A 25,046-nucleotide genomic window follows, 5' to 3' on the forward strand; every position below is an offset into this window, starting at 1 on the left:
TGTGGTCAAACTGACAGCAAGATAAAAGACATCCTGTTCCTCTTCTAGATTCTATCATTCTGTTCATATGACAGTCTGTTTCAACCTGGTCAAGCACAGTATAGACTGGGGACTACAGCCTTGGACTTGGACTAGAGCTCTAAAGATGAATGGTAGGAAGGGAAGATTGGGGCTACTTCTCCTCCCTCTGCCCACTCACCGAGATGGTAACTGGTATGACATCATAACATCTTCATTCACGTTAGCCATGAGCAGCCACAGTGGGTCCTGCAGGGCATACTTGATCAGCTTCTCACTCCCATCCAGTGTCAGCGCCCCAGAGCCAGAGCCTTGCCCCTTGGCCTTATGGGATTTCTGGGAAGAATCCACACTGCCGAAGTAGTTACTGCTGTTGTTGCTGCTTCCTGAAGATGTAAAAAAAATAAAAAAATAAATAAAAAAAGGAGTAGAAAGGAGTGAGGGAGAAGTGGAGCTTTTGAATATCACAGTTTTAACAAGGAAAGCATGTACTGGAGAAACCAAACAGAATACAAAATAATTTAGAGGAAGTGGGGCAAAACGTTTATTGTGGGCTAAGAATATGAGGTTCTTCCTCTTTCGGGATTGCACTTCTGTGCTTATATATAAGGTTGTCAAACTATATAAGCGTACAGTATTTTTACAGTAGACGTAATACCGCTTTGACTTTAACTGTAATACCTTCATAATGAAGTATTAATAACACAGTAAGTTATGTTTAAAGTAATCATAAAGAGGTAAAACAAGACACAAGTGTTGTATCAGATCTATCACTATAAACTCCCAAACGTACCAGTTCTGCTGGCAGACCCGCCGCTGGCAGACGTTTCACAGCCGTTAGATCCAGAGCCCATGGAGCCCGAGGTGGCAGAGCCGGTGCCCGAGCGCGAGTCCTCTGGGAGAATATCCAGCAGGTCACTAGATGATGAGAACGCATCACTATGCTGACCGTCCACAGGTGACCCTTCATACTGAAAATCAACACAAATTGTCCATTAATACTTTTATATTTATTATTTCTTTTATTGAAAAAAGTACAGAACATCTTATGCCGTCAGATAATCCAAAATAACTTTGCATGCTTAAAGCCTAATGTGAAGAATACAAACTTTAAAGCTGCATGTTTGGCATACCATTTTAACATTTTTTTTTTTATATAATTAATACTTCATTATTTTTTTAAATACAGATATTACTAATAATTCTGCATGTTTTAAATCTAATGTGGCAAAATGAAGGTGCAAAGCTTAATTTTGAATGAACTTGCTTAAAGTTTTTTTTTTTAAGGTTTAATACTGCCACCTGCTGGTCAAGACAACGTTTTGCATTTGAGTTCTGCTTTGTGCAGGGGTCTCCAAGCTCAGTCCTGGAGGGCAGGTGTTTTCAGAGTTTAGCTCCAACCCTAATTAAACACACCTGAACTTACTAGAAGCCAGAAATACTAGAACCTGAAATTGTATCTTTTGTTGTTTGAAAGAATTTAATGACAGACGGCACAGCTTTATTCGGCAGCTGTCTCTTTAAGACCGACTGCATGGATCCAATGTAATGATACACAACAACTGTTTACATTCACTTCAGACAAAAGCAAGGGTACTCGGCAAGATGGACATTTTGATATAATTTTGTGAGTATTTGGCTGCTTAAGTGCAATAAACTGTGTAAAACAACTACCGGCTGTATGTGCGTGCGCTTCGGATCTGACTGTGAGCGTCTATGGAGCGTGCAAGTCACAAATGGTTTAAAAAGACTTAAAAAGATGTGAAAATAATACTTTTTTGTGACGACCCAAAAGTGACCCAATTAGGCAAGTGATACTCTATCAACTGTCCCAAAACATGCAGCAGTTCTCTTGTAGTGATGGCGAGATGCGATGACGTGCTGTTTTCATATAACTGTTTTGATCCAATATTCTGTGTAGATTAATTTACATCTAATCCACATGCTATATTAAATAAATGTTTGCGGGAATTCAGGACCCGATTAAAAATATATATTCTATTACACAGAGATTTGAGAAATACATTTCCATGACTTTTCAAAAACGTTCTGGGTTTATACATTTTTCCAGGCCAGAAAATTGACCAGGATTTTCCATGACTGTACTGAACCCTGCAAAGTTGGAACTAAACTCTGCACGACACCCCTGATTTTGTGTGCGTGTTTTTTGAATACTTTCAGGCAAAAATGAAAGAACGAGAGATGAGAGGTGAGATTAAGATAAGTATTTAAAAAGAACACAATGGTCAAATATGCACTGTATAATAACAGTACTGGTAAATCACAGAAAAAGAGATTACGTTTCCCAACCTGTGGCACATCCTTGTCAGTTGTGGTTTGCCCAGTTGCATCTCCTGCTTTCTCCGCACTACTGCTACAGTTTGCCTGTGGTACAACAGATGGCGCTGTCCACTCCTGTCTCTCAGCAGAGCGTTGAGTCTCCTCTAACTGCAGCAGGTTGAGCTGCAAAGGCGAGCTGCAGCGTGACTGGAACAAAGGCGGGGACGGCGGCCCGCCTCCACCCACAGACTGAGGGGTGGGGCTTCGTGAAGGATCCTCCCTCAGCTCGGGCTCAGGTGGTTTTGGCGGTTCCTCGGGACACGTGAATGGAAATGGTGTCTGTGGAGTAAAGGGGTTCTGGGGGGCAAACTGGGTCTGTATGGTGAATGTGGACTGTTGAGGAAACGGTGTCTGTGCAGCAAAACTAGGCTGAGGTGGAAAGGTAGGCTGTGAGGGGAAAGCTCCCTGCTTGGGGTAGAATGGCTGCCGCGGAGCACCGCCGATCTGGGGGAACATGTAGTTGGGCAGTACCAGAGCCACCATGGGCGTGACCAGAGGAGCTGAGAACGGCGTTTGGATAGGCTGCATGGGGATGCGTGGATCCTGGCTGCACTGACTCTCCCCAAAGCCTGACAGTGGAGCATCTACCCTGGGCTGCACGCCGCCGGCTCCCGGGTACATCTGCAGCGGGTACCCGGGCATCACAGCCGGATAAGCGATGGGGAATGTGGATTGGGATGTGTCTGAGGGAGACCAGGAGGTCTGGTTGAGGCCCTGCAGCTGAGGTTTGGGTGGTGGCCTACGTCCTGAAGGTGTGCTGTCAGATGACTCGTTCGGCTTAATGCGTTTGGTCTTGGTCTTCTTGTTGCGACCCCGGCGGGTTCCACTGGTCTCAGGTGCACCACCACCACCCTGCTTAGACAAACGAGCAGCGGGAACAGCTGGAAAGAGAGACAGGAAGCAGTTATCGACTTATATCATTATACCATTTATTAATTCATATCTTGTGAAGACTACTTTCCAATTACTCTTCAATTCAATTATTTTTAGACATTTACAAAGAAAAAAATAAAATAAATCATAATATGATTGTACAATAATCAAATTAAATATAATAATTGATATAGTTATAATAACAATCAATGTTATGTTTAAAATAATAATAATAATAATCAGCATTATTATGGTGAGTTGCTTTATTATTATTATTATTATTATTATTATATAAAATATGAAACAAAATAAACTTGCTGCTTTATTATTATTATTTTTTACTTTTGTAACATTTCCCTGTAAAAAAAAAAAAATGTTATATTATTATTATTATTATTACTATTATAAAATACAAATATTAAATGAAATAAACTATGTGCACCTTTATTTTACTTTTGTAATAAAATCATAATATCATCTCATAACTTCATACATTCATATCATATAAAGACTTTTTTTTGGACATTTACAATCAAAGAAAAAAAATCTGTGATTTGAAAAATGAGTGTTAAATAATAATAAAATGAAATCAATAATATAGTAATAATAACAATCAATGTTAGGTTTAATAAATAATTAATTGAAATTATTAAATTAGTTTTTTTAACATAGAAAATATAAAAAAAATTAATAATAATAATATTTATGGGATGTCTTGTAATTATCAGTTTATAGGGATTTTACATTACATGTATGGGATGATTTCCAAATGCATGTTATAAACAATACATTATAGACTACAAGCATATATGCAGAGATGTTTTGGTGTGGACTGAGGAGCTCTGAGACACTGAAAACACTGGATCAGGAGCTGCTCACGTGTAATAGAAGTGCTGTGCAGCCTCAGACTCAAGTCTTTTCTTACCCTCAGATGGAACTCCTTTCTGTTTCTCCAGATAGAGGGAGCAGTCGGCATTAAAAGCGTGGACACCTCGCAGCTCTCTGAAGCGGCTGAGGAACGCCTGCTCTTCTTTCTGAGTGTGTGCTGCCAGAACATGCTTGGTCAGGCCCAGTTTCTTGTAAGCCTCTCGCTCCTGATTGTGCGGTGAGACCGTGGCCAGAGGAACAGCGAGACCCTGACCTTCAATGCCTTCAGAGCCGGGGACGTCTTCAATGATCTCTGCAAAGAACAACACAAGATGTTTAACTTTACAATGAGCAAAGTGTTCTCCCTAAACACAGGCGGCACAGGTGGCACTTGTTTACGGGGTGCATCCAGGCCTTCTCAAGTTTATCTCATGCATGTTGGGATGGGAATCAGGGGAAAATGCTAGAAGGATGCACATATTCCTGAAGCCCTGTCGGGGTGATCTGCACCTTTATTTTACTCATCATCTCAATCAAAAGGCTTCGCAATCATTTTTTTGTCCCTATGTCGAGGGAAGATTTTACTAACTTTGAAGTTTGGAAGAGAACTCTTGCTTTGGAGAGATGTGTCTTGTTGAGGATACGACTAAAACAAAAAAGGTGTTTTACCAAGGAACAGACAAAACACTTACAGCTCTAATACAGATAAACTATCCAAAACCTTGTGAGCTGCATAGATAGCATTTCATTATTGAGCTGTATCTGTTGATATGTATCATCTGTTATTGGATATTTTATTGTGAACACTCATTTCCCAAATTAGATTATTATTTAGATGATTTCAGTCATCTGACACTGACTTAAATTGAATTTTTAAAGACATTTTTTTTAAAAATATTAAATACGGTTAAAATGCTATTTTTAGCAAATATTCAAATAAATATCAAATTTGCATGTTTTTTTATTGAAGTACATAAAATGATTATCAGTATCTGCTCATTTATTATTTATTATTTTAATTTAGATTATCATTTTAATTTTGTTTATTAATTATACATCTTTATTATAACAAAATAATTAGAAACAATTTTAAAAATGTATGTGACTTTATATTATATATTTTTAGCAAATGTATATATATATATGATTTATATCAGGCTTTATATATATATATATATATATATATATATATATATAAATATATATACACACATACATACATACAGCATTACAACAGTATTTATGTTTAGAATCATATTATTACCTTAGCAACATGTTAATGGCAAACTAAAACAATTTCATACGCAGGCAGCAGACATCAAGACAGCTCACAAGGTTTTGTAACAGAAGCATTATTTAGAAGAATAGATAGGCAGTAGAGAAAGACAGGCAGACAGACAGGCCAGACGAACAGACATACAGTTAAACTTAATAAATCATTTACCTTTCTTGTCTCCTACGTGTACGATGGTGCTGCTGTAGCTGCACTGGCTGGTGATGGACATCACACTTTCAGGTTTACTGGGCAGCGCGAGTGGAGTCAGAGATGGACTCACTACACCAGAGACTGCAGGCTTCTTAGACTCCTCTAATGATGAGAGACCTGGCTGGTTCTTCAGATGACCGGCCTCTGAACATACAGAATAAACAGAAAGTTTCAGTACTGATGGATTTACAGGGATTGACAAGCAAAATTGTCAAATACCACATTATATATTCATTTTATATATTTTTGTAGGGTATTTCTCAACATGCCCTCAGATGTTCATTCATGTTCATTTCACACCATTCTAAAACTGTATTTATCATTTGAAATTCTTAATAAAACTAACAGGATTTGAAAGCTGGGACTTTGTGTCCTATTGTCAAATGTAACATGCTCTGTCTTGTCTGTGTTGTCTTTGCTCTGCAATGTTTTTCATTCCGTAAAAAAATTACGGTAACCTGTGGCGTGAGAGCGTGAACATGTGCCACTGAATTTATAGAATGTAATATTGATATTTAAAAAGAATTTATTAAATATAAATGAATACTTAAAAATAAAATTGTAAAAGTTTTTAGGGTTAAACATTTTTTACGGTAGGTCTGTTTTAATGTGTTATTGGGGAAAATGAAAGGAATTTTTACAATTTATGAGCATGCTCAATTTTGAAAACTAATCTTGGAAAGTGGATTTGTTTCAGTACCTTCAGACACTTGTATGGAGCTCTCAACACCTCTCTGCTTGTCTTCGTCTGAGTTTGAGGATGTTGTGTTTGAGGAGGACTGGCACTTTCTCTTCACTGTGATGGGCACGTTACAGCTTTCCAAATACCTGATGGAGAGAGAAAGACGCCATCAATGGAAACAAGGTTTACAAACAGCTAACCGCGCTGAATGTAACATAAAAACCCATCTGATCTACTACTGTTTTGTCTTTATTCCTTTGTTTTGTACCCTTATGACCCTATAATCATTTGACTATTGTTGTTCAAGTGTACATCACGTGTCAAAATCCTATCCATTTTTTTCAAATCTCTTTGAAAATATCATCAAAGAAAATATCAGTATGCTTACAGTAAATATTAGATATATATTTTTAATAAAACACATCAGTCAAATACATTAAAACTGAGCAGGATGTAAGTTTGTGTCATCTTCCATTGTTTTAGGCTAAATATTTATAATGATTATTCTGTTGAGAAAGGGCGCTAAATGAGACGTCACATCCTGCAAAACCTAATGTCCTCTGCCAGCTCAAGAAAACAAGTTCATTCATCTTCATGGCATTCTTAATTCAGTTTCTCATACTCTCTTTGCATCACAGAATCAATAAGTGCATTACACGTGGCTAATTGAATCGAGACAGTCTCCGTCCATACACCATCAGTTTTCACTGTGACGTGACTTTGCGTCTTTGTACCTGATTACGCTGTCCAGGCAACTAATCTGCTGATAGGAGTAGACGGTCTGGTCTTTGAAGGCCAGCTCCTCCTGAAGACCTGCACGCTGCTCCACTGGAGACTCTCTCCAGTTCACAGGATACGCAGAATCTTTGGGTCGAACCACTGGACTTTTCTGTAGAAACTCTGAAAGAAATAAAAGGCCTTCAGAAGGGCTGCGCAAGTAGTCACATTAAAATGGGAACTGCCAAGTGACCTAGTGTGAAAAATACATTGGGATTGTAACACTGGCAAAAAAATAATAATTTTAATATGCTTATTTGGTGCCACCTACAGATGTTAAGTGTTTTAAAATCGCAGTTCAAATCACATTTGTAGTATTTCTTAATATAATCTCTCTCATCATGGATCCCTGGTCTTCAGACACAGATTTGAGTTACATACCATAAAAAACACAGACTTTGATGACAGATTGTGGTGGATATTGGTACATACTAGTAGGGCTCTTCTTGGACTGCTGCTCCTGGTTTTTCTGCATGTGGACTCCTTTGCAGATCTCCTGAAAGCTCCTCTGTGAAAACACACATATATTAAGACAAATGAACCCACCAGAGCCTCAATGCATGAATAAAAAAGTGACCTTGAAGCATCTGACCTTTATAAATAGCTGCACTGAAAAACCCACTGAACTAGAATTCATCACATGACTCACCGGTTTGGCTTTCCTGGCATCCTCTTCCTCTTGTCGCAGGCGCGTTCCATTACTGTTACTTTCACTAGACGATGCCACACTCAGCAGATGATCATTACTGCCCAGACTCCCATAGCCGCTCGAACCGTTGTTGTGGACCGGCTACAGCACACAAAAACATGTTTTTACCAGTGACCAAAATTAAATGTTTCTAGAGATGTTAACACTAGGCATCATAACCTCGCCATCTTTGTAAATGGTTTCTGAGAAAAAATTGGGTATCATCATCACTCAGTTAATCTGGTCCTTCCCAGTTTCCGTACCTGCAGCAGGAGTCTGTGAATTTGCTCAGTGATTTCCTGGATGTCTGAGTCTAAGGATTTGCCCTCAGCCACGGCCGGAGCTGCAAACACATCTTCATTCACTGGACCCCTGGTAGAATCAACAAAATTACAGTTACACTACCATTCAAAAGTTATTTCCGGAAAGAAGTCACCAAGGCTGCATTGAGTTGATAAAGTAAAAACAGTACTATTTTGAACCTGAATTTTCAGCATCATAACTGCACTTCGGTGTCATTCTAATATAATGATTTGCTGCTCATGAAACATTTCTGATTATTATCCATGTTGAAAACAGTTAAGCTGCTTAATATTTTTGTGGAAACTGTGATACTTTTTTCTTTTTTAGGATTCTTTGATGAATATAAAGATCAACAGAACAACATTTAAATGTCTTTACTGTCACTTTTAATCAATTGAATGCATCCTTGCTGAATACAAGTATTAATTTCTTGTTAAAAAAAAAAAATAAAAAAAAAGGAATACATTTTTTAAAGAAATATTTTTTTTAAACAAATATCAAGCTCATCTCAGATACGTTCTCTTTTTTTCATCTTATGCACTCACATGCGAACTTTGTGTCTGCCAATGACGAAGGAAACTTTGCGGCTCCAGGGATTGACAAAGCTGGACCAGCTGGTGTCTATGGTGATGTACTCTCCATTACGAGCACAGAAGCGGATTGAGTGGTCAAACGGCTGGCCGGCATACTGGAGGACTAATGGGACAAGACAAAAAAAAATTAAATATCTAAAACCCCTTTTTAACCCCTTTGCGTGCAAACATCGCTGACGGCCCCAGTTTATTATTGTTTCACTTTCACAGCACATTAAACATCACTGTCTTACTTCATCTGGACAAACTGTGCATCAATGGAAAGTTTAAAAACTCAAGCTTCGATATTTGACCAATATTTTGATAAAACATTGTTGCAGTGACAGATATTTAGTGATTTATGTCAGGAGTGCAAAATAATAAATCCGTATTATGCCACATTTTGAATAGAAATTCACAACTCACTCATATTCAGTCACGTCAAGAGCGGTTTATTTGTGTTCACATAGACTCACTGAACAGCGTCAATAAGGATTTACAGACCAAAGATGCATATCTGCGGAGATATATGGATATATTTACTGATGTTTACTTCATATTTCTTCAGACAGAATCGTCATTTCTATTCATTTTCCACGGATTTACGCGATCAGATGATAAACAGCCTCTCCCAGCGATCTCTGTGTGCGTGCAGTAGTCACAGCTCGTGCGGTGTGTGACTCAGACTCTGATTGGGTCTTTCAAACGTCAATCTTAAGGTGTGTTCGACATCGGCTGCGGCTGGATGCAACCGATCGGCGAGAGTAGCCGCGTGCAGGTGGGGAGGAGCTGCAAGCGGAGATATGAAGCCGGACACGTTGTGGCTCCCGTAGTTTGCTGCAATTACGTCAGTCATGGCAGATCACGTGGCGATTGCTTACTTGATCGCGTTTAAATGCGTGTATAAGTGGTGTTTTGAAAAAAAAAAAAAAAAAAAAAAAAATGGTGTTTTGGAAGGGTGCCTTCCAAAACAAGATACCATATTGGATATATACTTTATCAGTATGACATGGGTGTTTCTGCTTATACAAAATGATAAAAGTAACCTATAAAAAAATTCCCTGGTGGGTATGTGTTTTTCAAGAAGTTTTCAGCAACAAGATTTACAGTGCCCTCCTGCTGAGCTTTTTAACATTTTAAACATAACACCACTGATTTTCATATAAAGAAAAGCACAATTCTGTTGGATTTATATTGTGATTTAGACCAACTATTTGAAAGTGAACAGTGTTGTCAAGTTGTTAAGTTGAAGTTACAGCAAGTTGTTAGCAGTTTGCTAACCACATGCAGGTGAAGTATAAACACAGCTAAATAAACTAGAGAATATGAAGAAACCAAACAAATGGAGGAACATAATGTATTATGTATCATTTGTATAGGAGCATTTATGACCACATTAGATTGTATGCTTTTTAGATTAACATTTTAGTTCTTAAAAATGCTCATTTGAATAGGTTATGCTGCTGAATACTGTAAAAGGTCTGTATAAAAAAGAAAGTCATGCAAAATAAACATACACAAACTTTATATTAACAATAAAGTAAATACAGTAAAACAATATTTAATAAATATGATTTATAAGATGAAGACGACATAAAAACGTATTGAACTGTTTTAAAAGTCCATATGAGAATTTCTGAAACTGAAGCCGACTCGCAATAAACTTGAAACGCACGTCATCGGTGTCATCAGTGAATCCAGCCAATCGTGGATCAGTTGTGTCGTCATCAGAACCTGTGCAGCCGCTCTTCAGAAGCTGCGCTGGCTGAGTTCTCCGGCTACTCTCCAATCGGTCTCGTGGTACTTTGACGGCACACGTCACAGTCACGTGGCGTCAGCGCTGTATCAAGTCGGACAAAATTTCTAACCGGCATGCACTGCTTCAAGTCAGCCGACGATCGGTTTGCGCAAAACTGCATGAAGTCGAACAAGCCTTTAGAGTTTCATATCTGGACACCGCCCCATCGTGTCACATGCTTCCTGCACACTTCCTGGTAGTTATCTGGCCAAAACAACACTGAAACACCTCTCTACACACAAAATATCCGAATAATAAACCCGCGATTACGATAGTAAAGCTTGGTATGAGAATTTCTTGAGATCTGGGGCGTTTTTATAAAAAAAATCGAAAATGTACATCGGAAATGCTAACTTGTGCAGCGATGAAAAAGGCTACAAATAACATATTTTTACAACAGTAAACGACCAAATTCCACCCCTGATCGCTAAAGGAAGTTATTATAAACACTCGATCGGGGTTTAAAGTGAGTTTTGAGTAAAAGTGTATTAATAATTTCATAAATTGTCAGATGTAGCTTGATGCTAACGTTAGCACCAATGCTTCTAATAGCAGGTGCTTTTCTTCTTCATAATGCATTTTTGTCTCAATAATTCACGTAAGGTCGTAAGAAAATGTTTTGTTGTATTTTTATAGTAAGACTTTTGATAAATAAGGGCTAAATGCAAAGAGAGACTGAAGTGAGATCGCTGCTTTGTTGCTTTGTAAAGCCTGAAAAACCACAATCAAGGCTAATAAAGGTGGAATAAAAACAAAAGAATAATGATAAAAGAATAATGCGGATAATGTGTCATACTTGGCGGAGGTGTGAAAGAACCGTTTGGTGAGAACAATACAATCATGATTCGGGCAGTTTTCAACAGTGAAACATACACAAAGAGAACAGGAAAGTTTACATGTGAGATCTTACAGAGATGACAAGGGCCATAAATCAATCTGATGAGCCTTCTCTAAAAACACACATGACATGGCCTTAGAAAATATTTCATAAAATTCACAGTTTTACAGATTCGATTATGAAATTTTTTATGAAGTCTTGGAAGACTTGTGGCCTTAGCTACACTGTGTTTTCAAACTCATTTCCTACATCAACATTTTTTTAAATACATTTAAAACATATGTTTTTAATATTTTTATTTTTGTTTTTATGTTTGAGCTTATATATCTCTATTATCATAACAGTCTGAGTGATTCTGATTCCTGAACAGTAAACTTTAAAGTGTCAGCTTTGTGAACAAAGGTTGGTTATGTATCTAGTGAGAAAGAATCATGAGCAGAAACCTTTTTATTTTGGGTATGTAATTTCGGTCTCCATGCCAAAAAAGGGGGGTTACTAGTAAGGGGTTAAAAACCAAATTATAAATCCACCCCAATTTGTTCCCGAACAATTGACTTCTAGTTCTCTCTGATTAAGTACCTTCCCATAAAAAAGTTAAACATAACCTTTAATGAACTAAACAGCCAGAACAAAGACTCACTCTTCCTGTGGATGCCAAGCATGACGGGTCGATCACTGGGATGTAGGTGCAGCAGGACAGGTGTGCCAATCAAATCCTGAGGCAGGTATCCTAGTAATGGAACGGCCCTACAGAAAAACATCACAAAACAATTCTGGTTACTCTGGGGGAAAAAAACCCTGTTATTGGCTTTAATATGCATGATTATGAGAAATGGAAAACAGCAGGTGTGGAGGTACAGCTGTTGCGTGAGACACCTAGGGCTTAAATTACCAGCCAATCACTGTCAGGTTCATCAACAGTGAAGCATTAACACTCTTACCTCTCGTCCACATCCTGAAACACACAGCTGGGAGTGTGTGTTGTGGTGAAGATTCGTTTGTCCGTGGGGATCCTTGGAGCTGAGGAACGAACATAATAAAAATGTTGAATGGTAGTGTTTATAAAATACTCTACTTTAAATAAAAGAATGTATTAGACACCAAAAAATATGCATTTCTTTAAACATTATTAAGCGATAACAAATAATTCAGAGAATCAATTCTCTTAAATTTTTTGTCCTAATAATGATTCGGTTTTCCTCAGTGTTGCTATAAAATGGAAAAAAACAACAACAACAAAAAACAGGACCACTACATACTGGAAAAAATGCATTATACATAGAGAAGAAGATTGTGTAAAATAACTGACCTTCGTAGCCGGAGTGCACTCTCTCGGCCAGCAGGAGGCAGCAGAACTGATCTTCAGAGTGCTCCATATCCTGAACCTTCATCAAATAAGGAGTCATTCTGAAGGGATAGTACTGCAGATCTGCCTCACACTCTTTACCACCGCTGGAGAACAGGACAGGAGAGATTTACACACACATTCAACAAAAATATCTGGTAATAAACACTGGCTTTGACCAATGTAACAGGGATTTTCCTATCTAAAACAGTATGATTAAACTAACTCATTTCATGTCTACAAAACTAATTTCAAGCATTTAAGTATAAACCTTTAGATAAAATGGTCTTTTAAGAAGCATAAATTACGTTAACAGTGTCTAAACCTTGACATTAATTTCATAATTTGCTATTTATGTAGGATCTGGCCTGCAAACAGAAGTTGTAGGTTTGATCATAAGTGCACTTTCAGAGAAAAAGGAAAAAGATAAAAGGAGTCTGCTGCAGCATAGTTTCACGAAGCTAAAGACAAACCGTTTGCTTCAAATTTTGAAATTATACAATTAAACAAACAAACAAAAACAAAAAAAACAAACAAATCTGCTTTCTAATTAGTCTTAAATCTCATTTTGTTAAAAGAAGATTGTGAGAAAATCATATATGTATGCTTTAACTCATGACGGATGAGGGGCAAGAAAATAAAACATTTATGAATATAAGTATAATTACAACCATATCAACGCTGCCAACGTTTACTAGACTATGGACCAGTTTTGACTCTTTGAACTTTGTTCACTGCTGAATTTAGTGGCGATGCTTTCCCGTCTGTTGATGGCGTTTCATTTTTAATCAGAAATGTGCATGTTGCTTTTCTAATCTACACTGAACTTTTTTAGTGGCTTGAAAAGTCTCCGTTTTTGAAATTTGAAATGAAAGCCCCAAACAATGGTGGGACTATATTCAGGACAGTCATAAATCGGATATCATTCTTTCTACCATCTGTTGCAGTAAATGACATTACTGGTTGATATGGCCTAAGCTCAATAAAGTTGGCACAGGTTTTAGGTCCGTGAACTGGATCTCGCTCAGGACGTGCACTGTCTGTGGAGGATTGGCTAACTGCTTAAAATTGCTGACATTGTGAATTCTCCACTGAATGAATGACACTATCTGTTCAATTACTGTTCCTCCATCAGCAATATCTATTTTAAGTGTAAGTGCTTGGTGAAGAGCGGTGAGTGATGATCATTGTGACCAATCACAGACATATCTGTTGAGCACCCAAACACAATGGCCAATCAGAAATATTTAAGAATCCACTCAACAGTGCTCAAATTTCAGTACCGACGCTGGTACTTTTGACAATTGTAAAATATATAATATTAAACAGTAAAACAGTTAAACAGTTAAATCAGAAATTCCATGACTACACTAAACTGATACTGATTCCCGATACCCTCGCAAATGGAATTGGAAAGTTCCAGAAATCCTGTTCAACCACCCAAGTGTTCAGTCTGAGTTTTTATTAGCAATTGACTGTCCTGCGTTGCTTAACAGGTGTTTACTGAATGCATGTTTTCCATACTAATGTCAAATGTATTAGTAATCAAATCTTCCTATTCACTCAAACAAAAGCTCACCAGAATTACTTTCCCTCAGGCTGATTCAAAAAGAGGAAACTATGAATTAAATCATGGTGAACAGATGGTGCACAGGATACTTCCAACGCTCTAACACACATGTACACACACAAACACTCACCTAATGCGACAGAAGAAAGATTTCTCCTGCATGCAGTCTGACGGTGACGACTCTTTAAGGAGGAAAAACAAGAGTGATGAGTTCAGGTTTAATTCAACAGCATCTCGTCTTTCAGAGGTGACTAAGTCAGCTGTCAGCTCAAGCTAATACTGGCTGCTGCAATAACAAAGACTCCTCAATAATTAGCACTGGTTTTGTTAATGAATAAGAAACAGAAAGCCTTTCGTATCTGTGCACATTTGGTGCTTGTGTTCTGTCACCTTTAGGTGAAATAGGTGAAAGCTGGGACAGATTTTTTCTTGGTTTTAACTGCTAAAGATATTATAGAAATCTACAGATATTATGCCTGATGTGTGTGTCGTACCTGCGCCAGTGCACATGCTCCAAGAAGGCAGCCTGTAAGGTGTGGTGAAGCTATAAAACACGCTAACGTCCTGCGGGGTAAGAAACTCCACAAACTTAGCGTTCTTGAACACATCCTGTTTGCAGTTCAAGATGGAGGCGGCCTGGTCTGAAATATAGACAATCTTTCCAGTGATGAGGGACACTGCCACTGCAAAGATATCCTGTAAAACAAAGATCCCATGATCAATGATTATTAAAGAGAACAACTGAAATATGAAATCATGCAAGTGTTTCTGCAACAAATAAACTGGAATAAATAAATGTACATACATGAATAAAAAAATAATAATTGAAAACATATACTTACTGTGTTTTTGAGGGTGTATTCAGAGGTGATGCTGTCTATCTCCTCTATGGTATATGATGAAACGTCAAGCCCTGATGGCTGACTATCATTAATCATAAGCAGCTGGTAGTATTCTTCATTTGCTGAAATAAAAATGTCAAAATAAATGCATCAAGCCAATTCAGTTAACAAATAAAATGTTATATGGGCCTAATAATAAAAAACATGAAAAACACATGTAGTGTATAATCTCAGGTTCGACTGGTTACTTGTGTTCTCTCCTCTAATTAATGCATAACAAATATAATCTTTGAAAACCAATCTTGTTTTAGATACATTGTCATATTTAACTTTTAATATTAAATGAGATATGCATTGTAAAATTGCAATTTTAAAATGGGCAGACATAAAACTGATCAGTTTACTGATCATGTGACATGATGTTCACCAAGTAGTTCTAAGTTGCTGAAATATTGCTTGTATTACCAATGGACTTTTTAGGTATTAAATGTGTTTTATATGCACCTAGGCTTCATTTGCATTGCAAGCAAAATGAAACTCATAAAATATATTGATAATTTACTAGACAGTAGGACTATGTCCCTGTGGTCAGGCAAATTTTAGGGAGAACTTATGTAATGATATACTGAACATCATAATGTACTGCTCACCCTCCACCTGTCTGACGCAGCGCAGGGCATATTTTAGAGTATTGAGCGTCGTCGACTTGCTGCCCTTGTTCCTCTTTTCCGATGGCAAATGAAGCTTCAGCTCTTTCAGAGTTTTAAGCAATTCTTTCTGTGTCTTTGCCTTGGCGGATTCTTCACTACTGCAGGTGCCCAAAAAATACACATGCACAAATATGTCAGCAATAAAACCCATTCTAAAACACATAATTCTATGCAATGTATAGAATAGATCAATTTTGAATGAAATCATGCAAGTTATTTTGTAAACATTTTGAAAATAAATAAATATTTATAGTAAATATAAAAATATTTGTAAAAAAAAAAAAAAGATAAAATAGATGCAGACACTGGTAGACTGGTCATGTGTGTTCATGTTTAACCTGCAGCCGCTGGTAGATGGGTTGTCCTGCTCTGAACTGGCACTCAGAAGGCTGAAGGCGTTCGTGCTGCTGGGTGGTGAAGGACTATGAGAGTTGGAGCTGTAAAAAGAGTGAAGACACATGAAGCCATCATAAAACAAGTCATAAACTACAGAAAAATCCTTTATGAATAGTAATTGAGCAGATGTCATTTTATCAGGAATGATACCCTTTATTGCTTTACAATTGTAATTAAACGAAGGCCCAAACCAACAAAGAACCACACACATAATACTGCTTATCTGCATTAATCTCAAATTGTTTGACATCAGGTTTGACTCAGAAACATCCCCTCAGTGTATCCATGCAACGAACATGACGACACTATCAGAAATGAGTCATTCAGTATGCCTGCTGAAGCAGTCAGGACAGGCTGTTGTTGCAAGAGAAAAAGCAAGCAGTAGCTTCAGCTCAAAACCTCATTCTCACAGGACATTTTCAATCGTTGAGGACAATCAAACAGAGAATAGGTGCTCCTGTTCCAGATGGAGGTCACTTGGACATTGCCTTCCATCTCAGTTATCCAATCTTCACCCATCCACTATCTTTACTTTGCCACAAAAACACGATGCCATGTGCCATTCCCAGCCAGGCCCCCATTAGCACAGCTAAGAATGGCTTGCATTGCAGGCTTCTAGTAAAGCAGTTAACTGAGACAGACCAAAGTGGATTAAACCGCTCAACTTAGTGCACTGATACTATAACAAGTCCAACGTCCAGCTGCAGGTGACATGCTGAGGGACATAAATACACCAGGAGTGGTTATAAATAGCCCACTAAGTAGCTTTGAACTGAAATGGGCTTCACATGTTGCACTTCTTAGCTGTAGGTGAGTTAATTATATAAAGCACATCTGTGTTAGTCTAGCAGGGCAATGTGTTTCGATGCTACTGATACAGTCAGTTCAGCAGTCTAATGAGACTGGACAATAAGGAAGATTATTTATACTATTATTTAACTACACATGCAAGGAAGTGTGGCCTTATAACATGCTGACATAGCCTTCGACACACTTGAACAAGTATACTAGTACAGGAATGTAAGAATTTCATATAACTGACTTCGCATTGTGACTTCATATCAACTTGTTTTCTTATTTGAAAATGCTTTCACAATTTTGTTTTTGTTCAATTTTGTTTACTGCTTCAATACTTGGCAACCAATTCTTATTTAGTTATGTACAATTTACTAGTTTAAATTATTAAGGTTGAATGCAAGCCAATCAAATACTTGAAAATAATTTTTGCTACACCTATAGTTGCAAGCATGCTTTGCTTGGGACTAAACGAAGAGAATAAAAATTAAAATAAGTATTATTTTATGTTTTTGAGCAACACGAGAGGGGGAGACTTGATAGTCTTTAATATTCAATAATGCTGGAGTTATTATAACTATTTAAAGTACACTGGGTTACCATTATGGAAAAGAGTGGATAATTTGCTGTAGACTGGTAAATGCATGCTTTTACTGCTTTGCTCAAGGATCAATTAATGCTTAACATTTAGCATGCTAACATGTGCTTTCGCTAATTTATAGCCTCATAGCTATCTATTGCAATCTTATAATTCAATCATGTGACAAAATATATGAAACTGAATAAATTAATTCTGTCATCAAATCATTGAAAATCACTTTGAGACTAGTTAATTGGGTCAGACTTATCTGACTCATGTGGCACAAATGATTAAATCATGTCCAACGATACGATAGACGGATGGATGTGTGGAAAGACAGATGGGCAGATGGATAGATAAATATATGGATGGATGGACGAATGACGGATGGATGGACAGAAAGAGGAAAGGAGGAACAACAGACAAACAGATGGATGTATGAAAACACAGACGGATTGATACATAAATGGATGGATGGTTGGATGGAAAGACAGATGGATGAATGCACAAATGGACGGATGGACTGAAAGATAGATAGAAAGGACAAAAGACAGACAGACAGACAGATAGAAAGACATAGCTTTGGTCACATAACTGTGTGTGAAAAAGACAAAGAAAGAGAAATCGAACAAAAAGTGTTCCAGGCCTTTCATTTTGCCTCACCCATTCACTGTATACAGAAACAGGGATTGATTACCAAAAGAAATGCATGAATCAATGAGCAGTTAGGTAGGGAACACATCTAAATGACGCTCATAGACTGCTACAGATGCCACTTAAAAGGTAAATATGAGAATGAGTCCAACAATTTAAATTTAAGAACAATCAATATATTCTTCTTTTTTATAAAGTCAAAGACTGACTGCTAGCTAAGGAAAAAAGCAGTAGAAGAGGAAAGAAAGACTGACGAAAGGAAGAAACTCCCAACTTTTCCGGAGCTCTCACTGGACCTCACCCGTCCTGTACACAAGAACAAACTGTACGCTGTTAATGGAAACCATGCCACATATGTCTGCAATGTGACATTGATGGAGCTGGGCATTACAGCTGTCCAGAGTATCCACTCAATTACATTTTCAGAGTGAACACTACTATAATAGTTGTCTAGAAAACTATGCTTATAATTTGGCAAAACTTGAAAGGAAAAATGGCTTGAAGGAATAAAATTGCTGGTCATACAATTATAATATCATCAAAAAGTTTATTTTATTTCACTAATTCCATTCAAAAAGTGAAACTTGTATATTATATTCATTCAATACACACAGACTGAAATATTTCAAATGTTTATTTCTCTTAAGTTTGTAGTTTAAAACTGACAACTAAGGAAAATCCCAAATTCAGTATCTCAGAAAATTAGAATATTACTTGTACAGTACGCTCCTTCTGCCTGAATTACTGCAGTGTGGCATGGAGTCGATCAGTCTGTGGCACTGCTCAGGTGTTATGAGAGCCCAGGTTGCTCTGATAGTGGCCTTCAGCTCTTCCGCATTGTTGGGTCTGGTATATCGCATCATCCTCTTTACAATACACCATTGTTTTTTAATATGGGGTTAAGGTCAGGTGAGTGTGCTTGCCAATTAAGAACAGGGATACCATGGTCCTTAAACCAGGTACTGGTAGCTTTGGTACTGTGTGAAGGTGCCAAGTCGTGTTGGAAAATGAAATCTGCATCTCCATAAAGTTGTTCAGCAGCAGAAAGCATGAAGTGCTCTAAAACTTCCCGGTAAACGGCTGTGTTGACCTTGGACCTCAGAAAACACAGTGGACCAACACCAGCAGATGACATGGCAACCCAAACCATCACTGACTGTGGAAACTTTACACTGGACCTCAAACAACGTGGATTGTGTGCCTCTCCTCTCTTCCTCCAGACTCTGGGACCCTGATTTCCAAAGAAAATGCTAAATTTACTTTCATCAGAGAACATAACTTTGGACCACTCAGAAGCAGTCCAGTCCTTTTTGAAGCGAGACGCTTCTGACGAGGCTTCTCAAGAGTGGCTTTAAACAAGGAATGCGACAGCTGAAACCCATGTCTTGCATTCGTCTGTGCGTAGTGGTTCTTGAAGTACTGACTCCAGCTGCAGTCCACTCTTTGTGAATCTCCCCCACATTTTCGAACTGGTCATGTTTCACAATATGTTAACCCGCTGCCCATGAGGCTATTGGGACCGACCAACAGGTGCTAGTATTTTTTTTTCCTCTTGTTATTATTTTGTCTCATTCATTTCTTGAACTGAATGAGCACTATAAAACAACATTCATACTTGGTTATCATGTGATAATGATTCATAACAGTGTCCTGAGAGACCTTACAGCATTCTGACGCAATGTGCTGCCTGAAAGAACAGTATTCAGTAATTTTGTCTGATGAGGAGTAAATAACTAATAGTTTGGTCATACTTTTAACCAAAAATAAATTAAATACTGACGTTGTAATGTCATGTGAAACACAGGAAAATTCAACAACGACGGTCTCTTATCTATGTTTAAACACAGCTTAAGTACATATGTTTTTTTATATATTATCACAATATTTCAGGCTTTTTGTAAATAATTTAAATTAAATAAAAAAAATAAAATAAAAATAAAAATATATTACTAAAATAAAATAAAATATCCAAATACAATAAAATGATAAAAAATAGGCTAGATATGGCCTTGGCAGATAAATATAATCCAAAGAAGCAGAACCAAATATAACTCTTGTTGACTTTATTTAATCTCTTTGTTGGAGCACGATTCTATTTTTAAATCTCTTGAAGGTCTTCACAAGGAAGCATCCCATTAATGGAGGACTCGAGATGGAGACAAACAGAGGAAAGTAGCAATTGGAATGAGTCAGCAATCAACGCAATTTGCCTAACATCTGTTCAAACAGGTGACAAAATCCCAATCCAATACTCATTTTGTTAAGCATATATTCTGCACAATAAGCATCATGGTCACAGTTTAGTTTGGGGACTAATTCTCACTTTGAACTAACTACTACTTATGAATTTTGCCTCAAACTTCAAATTTGTTGCTTATTAATAGTTAGTAAAGTAGTTGTTAAATTTAGGTATGGGGTAGGAATCTAAAACATACCCACCTAAAACATACTTAATAAGGCAACTGTTTATTAGGTTTGTATGTGCCAATATGCTAGTATAATGCATGCTATGAAGCGAACAGTTAATAGTGAGAATTGGTCCCTAAACTAAAGTGTTACCAGAGTCAATAAACTGATTCTCCACATTAGTTCTCCCACTCTTCACTGTATATTTTAAATTGAATTTTTCTTAGCAAAATTGCTCCTATAGACTGTAAATGATTATCCACAATATTAAGCTGGAAGTGCACATAAATTACATTGTCACATGTTAGACCAATCATAGTCATATATATGGGGGAGCTTTTTTCAAAGTCTTGAAATGACGTCGGAGTAACTTAGGAGACAGAAAACTCACTGATGTTGATGAAAAGGTATTCAAATTCTGTGGTTTACCACCTATTGGCAAACCAAAACACTACCAGAGCACTTCAGTGGTTAAACAAATGGCACGAGTGTCTGCATGCAACCTCTTGGCATAGGGTTGATACATGACTAAGTCAATACTTTAAACAAACAGTCTCCAAGGAGATTAATCTAGAAACCGTGCAATCCAAATTAAGCCTGCACATTTACAACAACAAATTTGTTAACTATGTTATAAATATATGATTAAATAATGTTATTTAACATTGTTATACATTGTTTAAAGTATTAATATTGCATGTAGTCTGTCAGTCAGTTTGAGGTCATTAGCTGCATACAATTCATAATCTTAACTTTGCAAAGATATTTTATCTATGCACGATTAGTTCCAAAATGTAAAAAAAAAAAAAATGCTATTAACAATCATAAATATATAAAGACTTTAAAGTGCTCAATAGTGAAATGTAAAGAACACATTGACAGCAGTAGTGCTGAAAAGTCAAATGCTGGTGAAGCAGAACTTTGCCCTCAACAACAGTTTAGTTCCTAGACCATAAGCACACTAAACTACACTACCTTTTAAAAGTTTGGAAACTTTTTTCAACACTGTAAATAATACAAGATGTTTTTTGAGCAGCAAATCAGCATAGTTTAAAGATTTCTAAAGAATTATGTGCCACTGAAGATTGACGTAATGAAGAAAAAAAAAATCAACTTTCCATCACAGGATTTTTTTTCAATTACATTAAAGTAGAAAACATTTATTTTAAACGTGTGTATATATATATATATATATATATATATATATATATATATATATATATATATTTCTATTTTAACTGTACATTTGATAAAATAAATGCAGCATTGGTGAGCATAAGCATAATTGAATTTATTTATAAACATTAAAAACTTTAGACTCCGAATTTTTGAAGGGAAGTGTTTTGAACAGTAGATTCAGAATAAAACAAAACGGTTATTTTAAATAGTATAAATTTTTTCAAAATATTACCATTTTTACTGATATTTATTTATTAAACCAAACTTTTGAATGGTAATGTAAACAGATCCAGAGTAATCTGTTCTGGGCACATACAGCTATTGTCAAAGATTTTGGCCCATTTACACATTAACACCTGGTGGTAAATGTGTAAATGTGTCTAATATTCTGAAATAGGTTTGTGCAAATAACATATAAATTCAAAAGGAGACAATGGAAAATAATATGGAGAGCAGCTTTCATTTCCACTCCTACAGACATAAAACTATGCCGAATACAGTGGGTTTGTGTTAGAATCAGCAATGGTAAGAAAACATTGTGCTTTTTACAGTTTTTTTAATTTATTTTTTAATTCAAACCAAACTTACATCCCATAATGTTTAAGAAATAGGTCAGTAGACAGAGAGGAGGCAGTTTGAACGCATTCGACTACATGAGTGTGTTTTCAACTACCTCTGGTAGTGCTCAGAAGCAGACAAACTCAAAACATTTCCCAACCCATTAACACCTGTATTAAACATTGTCGACTTGTGATTGGATATGAAAAATGCATCTTAATGCTAGGTGTGAACAGGGGGTGTGTCTCAATCAGCTTGTACTTGTATCATGTACTTGAATACAGGCACAGACCTAAAGAATTGTGAGCACTCACCGACAAAACCCAGAAATTTGATGCCGTTTTACTCACCGTCTGCAGTCCTGACTCATGACAGGGACCTTTTATCGCTGGAATCACTCTATCTTTCAGAATCAAACGATGTGCAAATCCCGTATTGAACTGGGCCTTGTTTACGAAACATTTGTCACCATCACTGGGTTGTTTGGGAAGCTGAACAAGGTCATCTTTCCCTCACAGCCAAAAACACACTTCCTTGGAGACATTCTTTTCAAGCAAGTACTGTGCAGCACTGCCAAAGACATCTGTAACCCAAAATGAAGCACTTTGATGACCATGGACTTCTTAAAAAGTTTGGTTAATGTGTGCGTGCGCTCTTCAGGGAGAAGTGCCCATACAAGGAATTCCGCTCTTCTCAAATTAATATAAACGTGATACAGGGCCATACTAAAAAAAAATGTTTCAAAACTTATTAGAACCCAGAAGTAGTGTATTTGACACAGAAATACTGACATACATCCAAACCACTTTTTGAAACCTTGGGCATGTTTAGCATTAGAATGAATTTGCATTGTGTTGTGGGTTTAAATAGGGAGTGAAAATTCCAGCACAATTGAGACAACACTTCAAATGGCTGACTCCATGATCAGTGCCCTGCCTACTGAGCTGATTGAGATGCACCCACATAAAGACAAACAGAATAAAACAAAATTACCTTTTGTTACTCCCCGATGACTCTAGAAGCGCCGAATCCTTGCTTCGGCTATTGGAACTCCCAGAAGACTCATTGCCATGGGAGTCATTTCCATGGGAATCATTACCATGAGACTCATTGCCATGAGACTCTGTTCCACTCCCGCTGGACCCGCTGCTCTTCATCTCCACATCCTCATGGAGGGAATGTGCCATCTTCCGTTTGTTGTGGGGTGAGGCGGGAGTGTCTTGGCTGCTGTCGCTACCTTCTGATGCAAGGCCAAGTTTGGTCCCCTCTGCGAAACTGCCCATACGATGCATTGTCGACATTGAACTGCATCCGGCTGCTTCATTCTGCCCCTCCAGGGAGGAGAACAGGTACGGTTTGGATTCGGAGTCCTCAGACATTGGAATAGTTTTGGAGAAGTGAAGCAAGGAGCCAGCAGATCAGATCATATTCATGATGGGGAGCATAGAAGGAATGTAGACAACATTTGTATTTCTACGGGAATAAACAGAGAGAGAAAATGAGTCAATCATCGGAAATTTTCAATCTCAAATAGCGGTGTTCGATAATGACAAAAATATTTCTGGAGTTGTGTTGACAAAGATAATTAGACATTATTTTGCTGGTACTTTGACAGGTATAGGACTTGCCATGGACAGCTGATTCCCAAAGCTTTTGATATTATTCATATTCTGTGCGGTGGTTAGTTTGCAAGAGTAACAGAAAATAGCCTATAAGTTTAAATTTATTTATACCTTTTATGGGCATTTTATGGGCAATTTTTTTCATACATAATTAAATGTACACTTTATCTTTTGTGGCAGTTTCTTAAAATTAATCAATAAATTCAAATTCTAAGACACTACAGGGCTGTTACCAATCAAATGAAATCAGTATAAAAAAAATAGTGTTTGCAATGCAGAGGTGGCACAGAATCTGCATCTGATGTGGCATTTAGATGCATTTACAAAGACATGACAAGAATGCATTGAACCTACAGTTACAAATGCATAACTAATGTTTTTACATTTTAAAACAAAATGCTGAATACTGATATTTGAAATTATATGGGGGGGGGGGCATTCTTTATAAGCCTGAAATCGGCAAATTACTGCATGAGTCAGTTGAGTCATTCATTTACCCAATTCATTAATTCAATTCAATAAAGGATCACTGTTGTGTGTTGCTCCGAGATGCAAAACAGTTCTGCTGTGGTTTGTTTGGAACTATTTTCATTGTTGAAACACAGCAAAAACAAAAACTGCTGTGTCTAAAATGTAAGTCAGATGAGACATAACATAAACGTCATACAAGGGCATTTTTGCCACCTATTCTTGAATTTTGGGGGAATTCTAAAAGTATTTTAATAAACTAATTTAAGCAGTAAAAGCATGAAGTCTAATTGCGCACCTGCAGTAGTCTACCATTTATCAGGTATGTATACGTGCACTCTCTGGGTATGTTTTTGTTTGCACACCCCAAATCTCAAAAATCCTTGTCTTTTCGACAAGTGGATGGTACGCTTAAGTATGACAAAAGAAACCAGGGCAAGATGGGGCAAACCTAATCTGGATGTGATCACTGCACAGGAGATAAAATCACCTCTTCAGTTGCACGCTCTTCTTCTAACTTGCCCCTCCCATCAAAAGTAGAACATTAAAAGTTGAAAAAGTCAAACTCACATCAAAGTGAAACATGCACAACCCTCTCTGATCCACTACTCTTACAACCTATAGACAGGCAGGCCCATGTCTGGTTCCATAGAGCCTAAACTGAGCGTTCAAAGGTGGG

At 37.3% G+C, this 25,046-nt stretch overlaps 1 protein-coding gene across 4 annotated transcripts in view; it reads right to left on the reverse strand.

Moving 5' to 3' along the window:
• Window positions 1-25,046, reverse strand: part of LOC127935330 (period circadian protein homolog 2) — a 34,361-nt gene that overhangs the window by 2,122 nt on the left and 7,193 nt on the right. For 2 of the 4 annotated variants that reach the window (XM_052533116.1, XM_052533124.1), the window contains exons 2-22: window positions 23,271-23,750; window positions 16,048-16,146; window positions 15,650-15,807; window positions 15,000-15,121; window positions 14,652-14,853; window positions 14,288-14,339; window positions 12,552-12,694; window positions 12,184-12,262; window positions 11,883-11,989; window positions 8,580-8,730; window positions 7,995-8,103; window positions 7,693-7,833; window positions 7,476-7,551; window positions 7,001-7,166; window positions 6,285-6,412; window positions 5,543-5,728; window positions 4,688-4,744; window positions 4,157-4,411; window positions 2,329-3,239; window positions 812-989; window positions 200-404 (exon numbers count right to left, since the gene is read on the reverse strand). In XM_052533116.1, the coding sequence (XP_052389076.1) occupies window positions 200-404; window positions 812-989; window positions 2,329-3,239; window positions 4,157-4,411; window positions 4,688-4,744; window positions 5,543-5,728; window positions 6,285-6,412; window positions 7,001-7,166; window positions 7,476-7,551; window positions 7,693-7,833; window positions 7,995-8,103; window positions 8,580-8,730; window positions 11,883-11,989; window positions 12,184-12,262; window positions 12,552-12,694; window positions 14,288-14,339; window positions 14,652-14,853; window positions 15,000-15,121; window positions 15,650-15,807; window positions 16,048-16,146; window positions 23,271-23,656 (3,911 nt within the window). In that variant the 5' untranslated portion in view covers window positions 23,657-23,750. Of the gene's footprint in view, window positions 1-199; window positions 405-811; window positions 990-2,328; window positions 3,240-4,156; window positions 4,412-4,687; window positions 4,745-5,542; window positions 5,729-6,284; window positions 6,413-7,000; window positions 7,167-7,475; window positions 7,552-7,692; window positions 7,834-7,994; window positions 8,104-8,579; window positions 8,731-11,882; window positions 11,990-12,183; window positions 12,263-12,551; window positions 12,695-14,287; window positions 14,340-14,651; window positions 14,854-14,999; window positions 15,122-15,649; window positions 15,808-16,047; window positions 16,147-22,627; window positions 22,800-23,270; window positions 23,751-25,046 lie in introns of those variants that run through there. The other 2 variants (XM_052533141.1, XM_052533132.1) reach the window with 2 other exon arrangements.

Source organism: Carassius gibelio, chromosome A2, assembly GCF_023724105.1.
Source record: "Carassius gibelio isolate Cgi1373 ecotype wild population from Czech Republic chromosome A2, carGib1.2-hapl.c, whole genome shotgun sequence".
Taxonomy (NCBI): Eukaryota; Metazoa; Chordata; class Actinopteri; order Cypriniformes; family Cyprinidae; genus Carassius; species Carassius gibelio.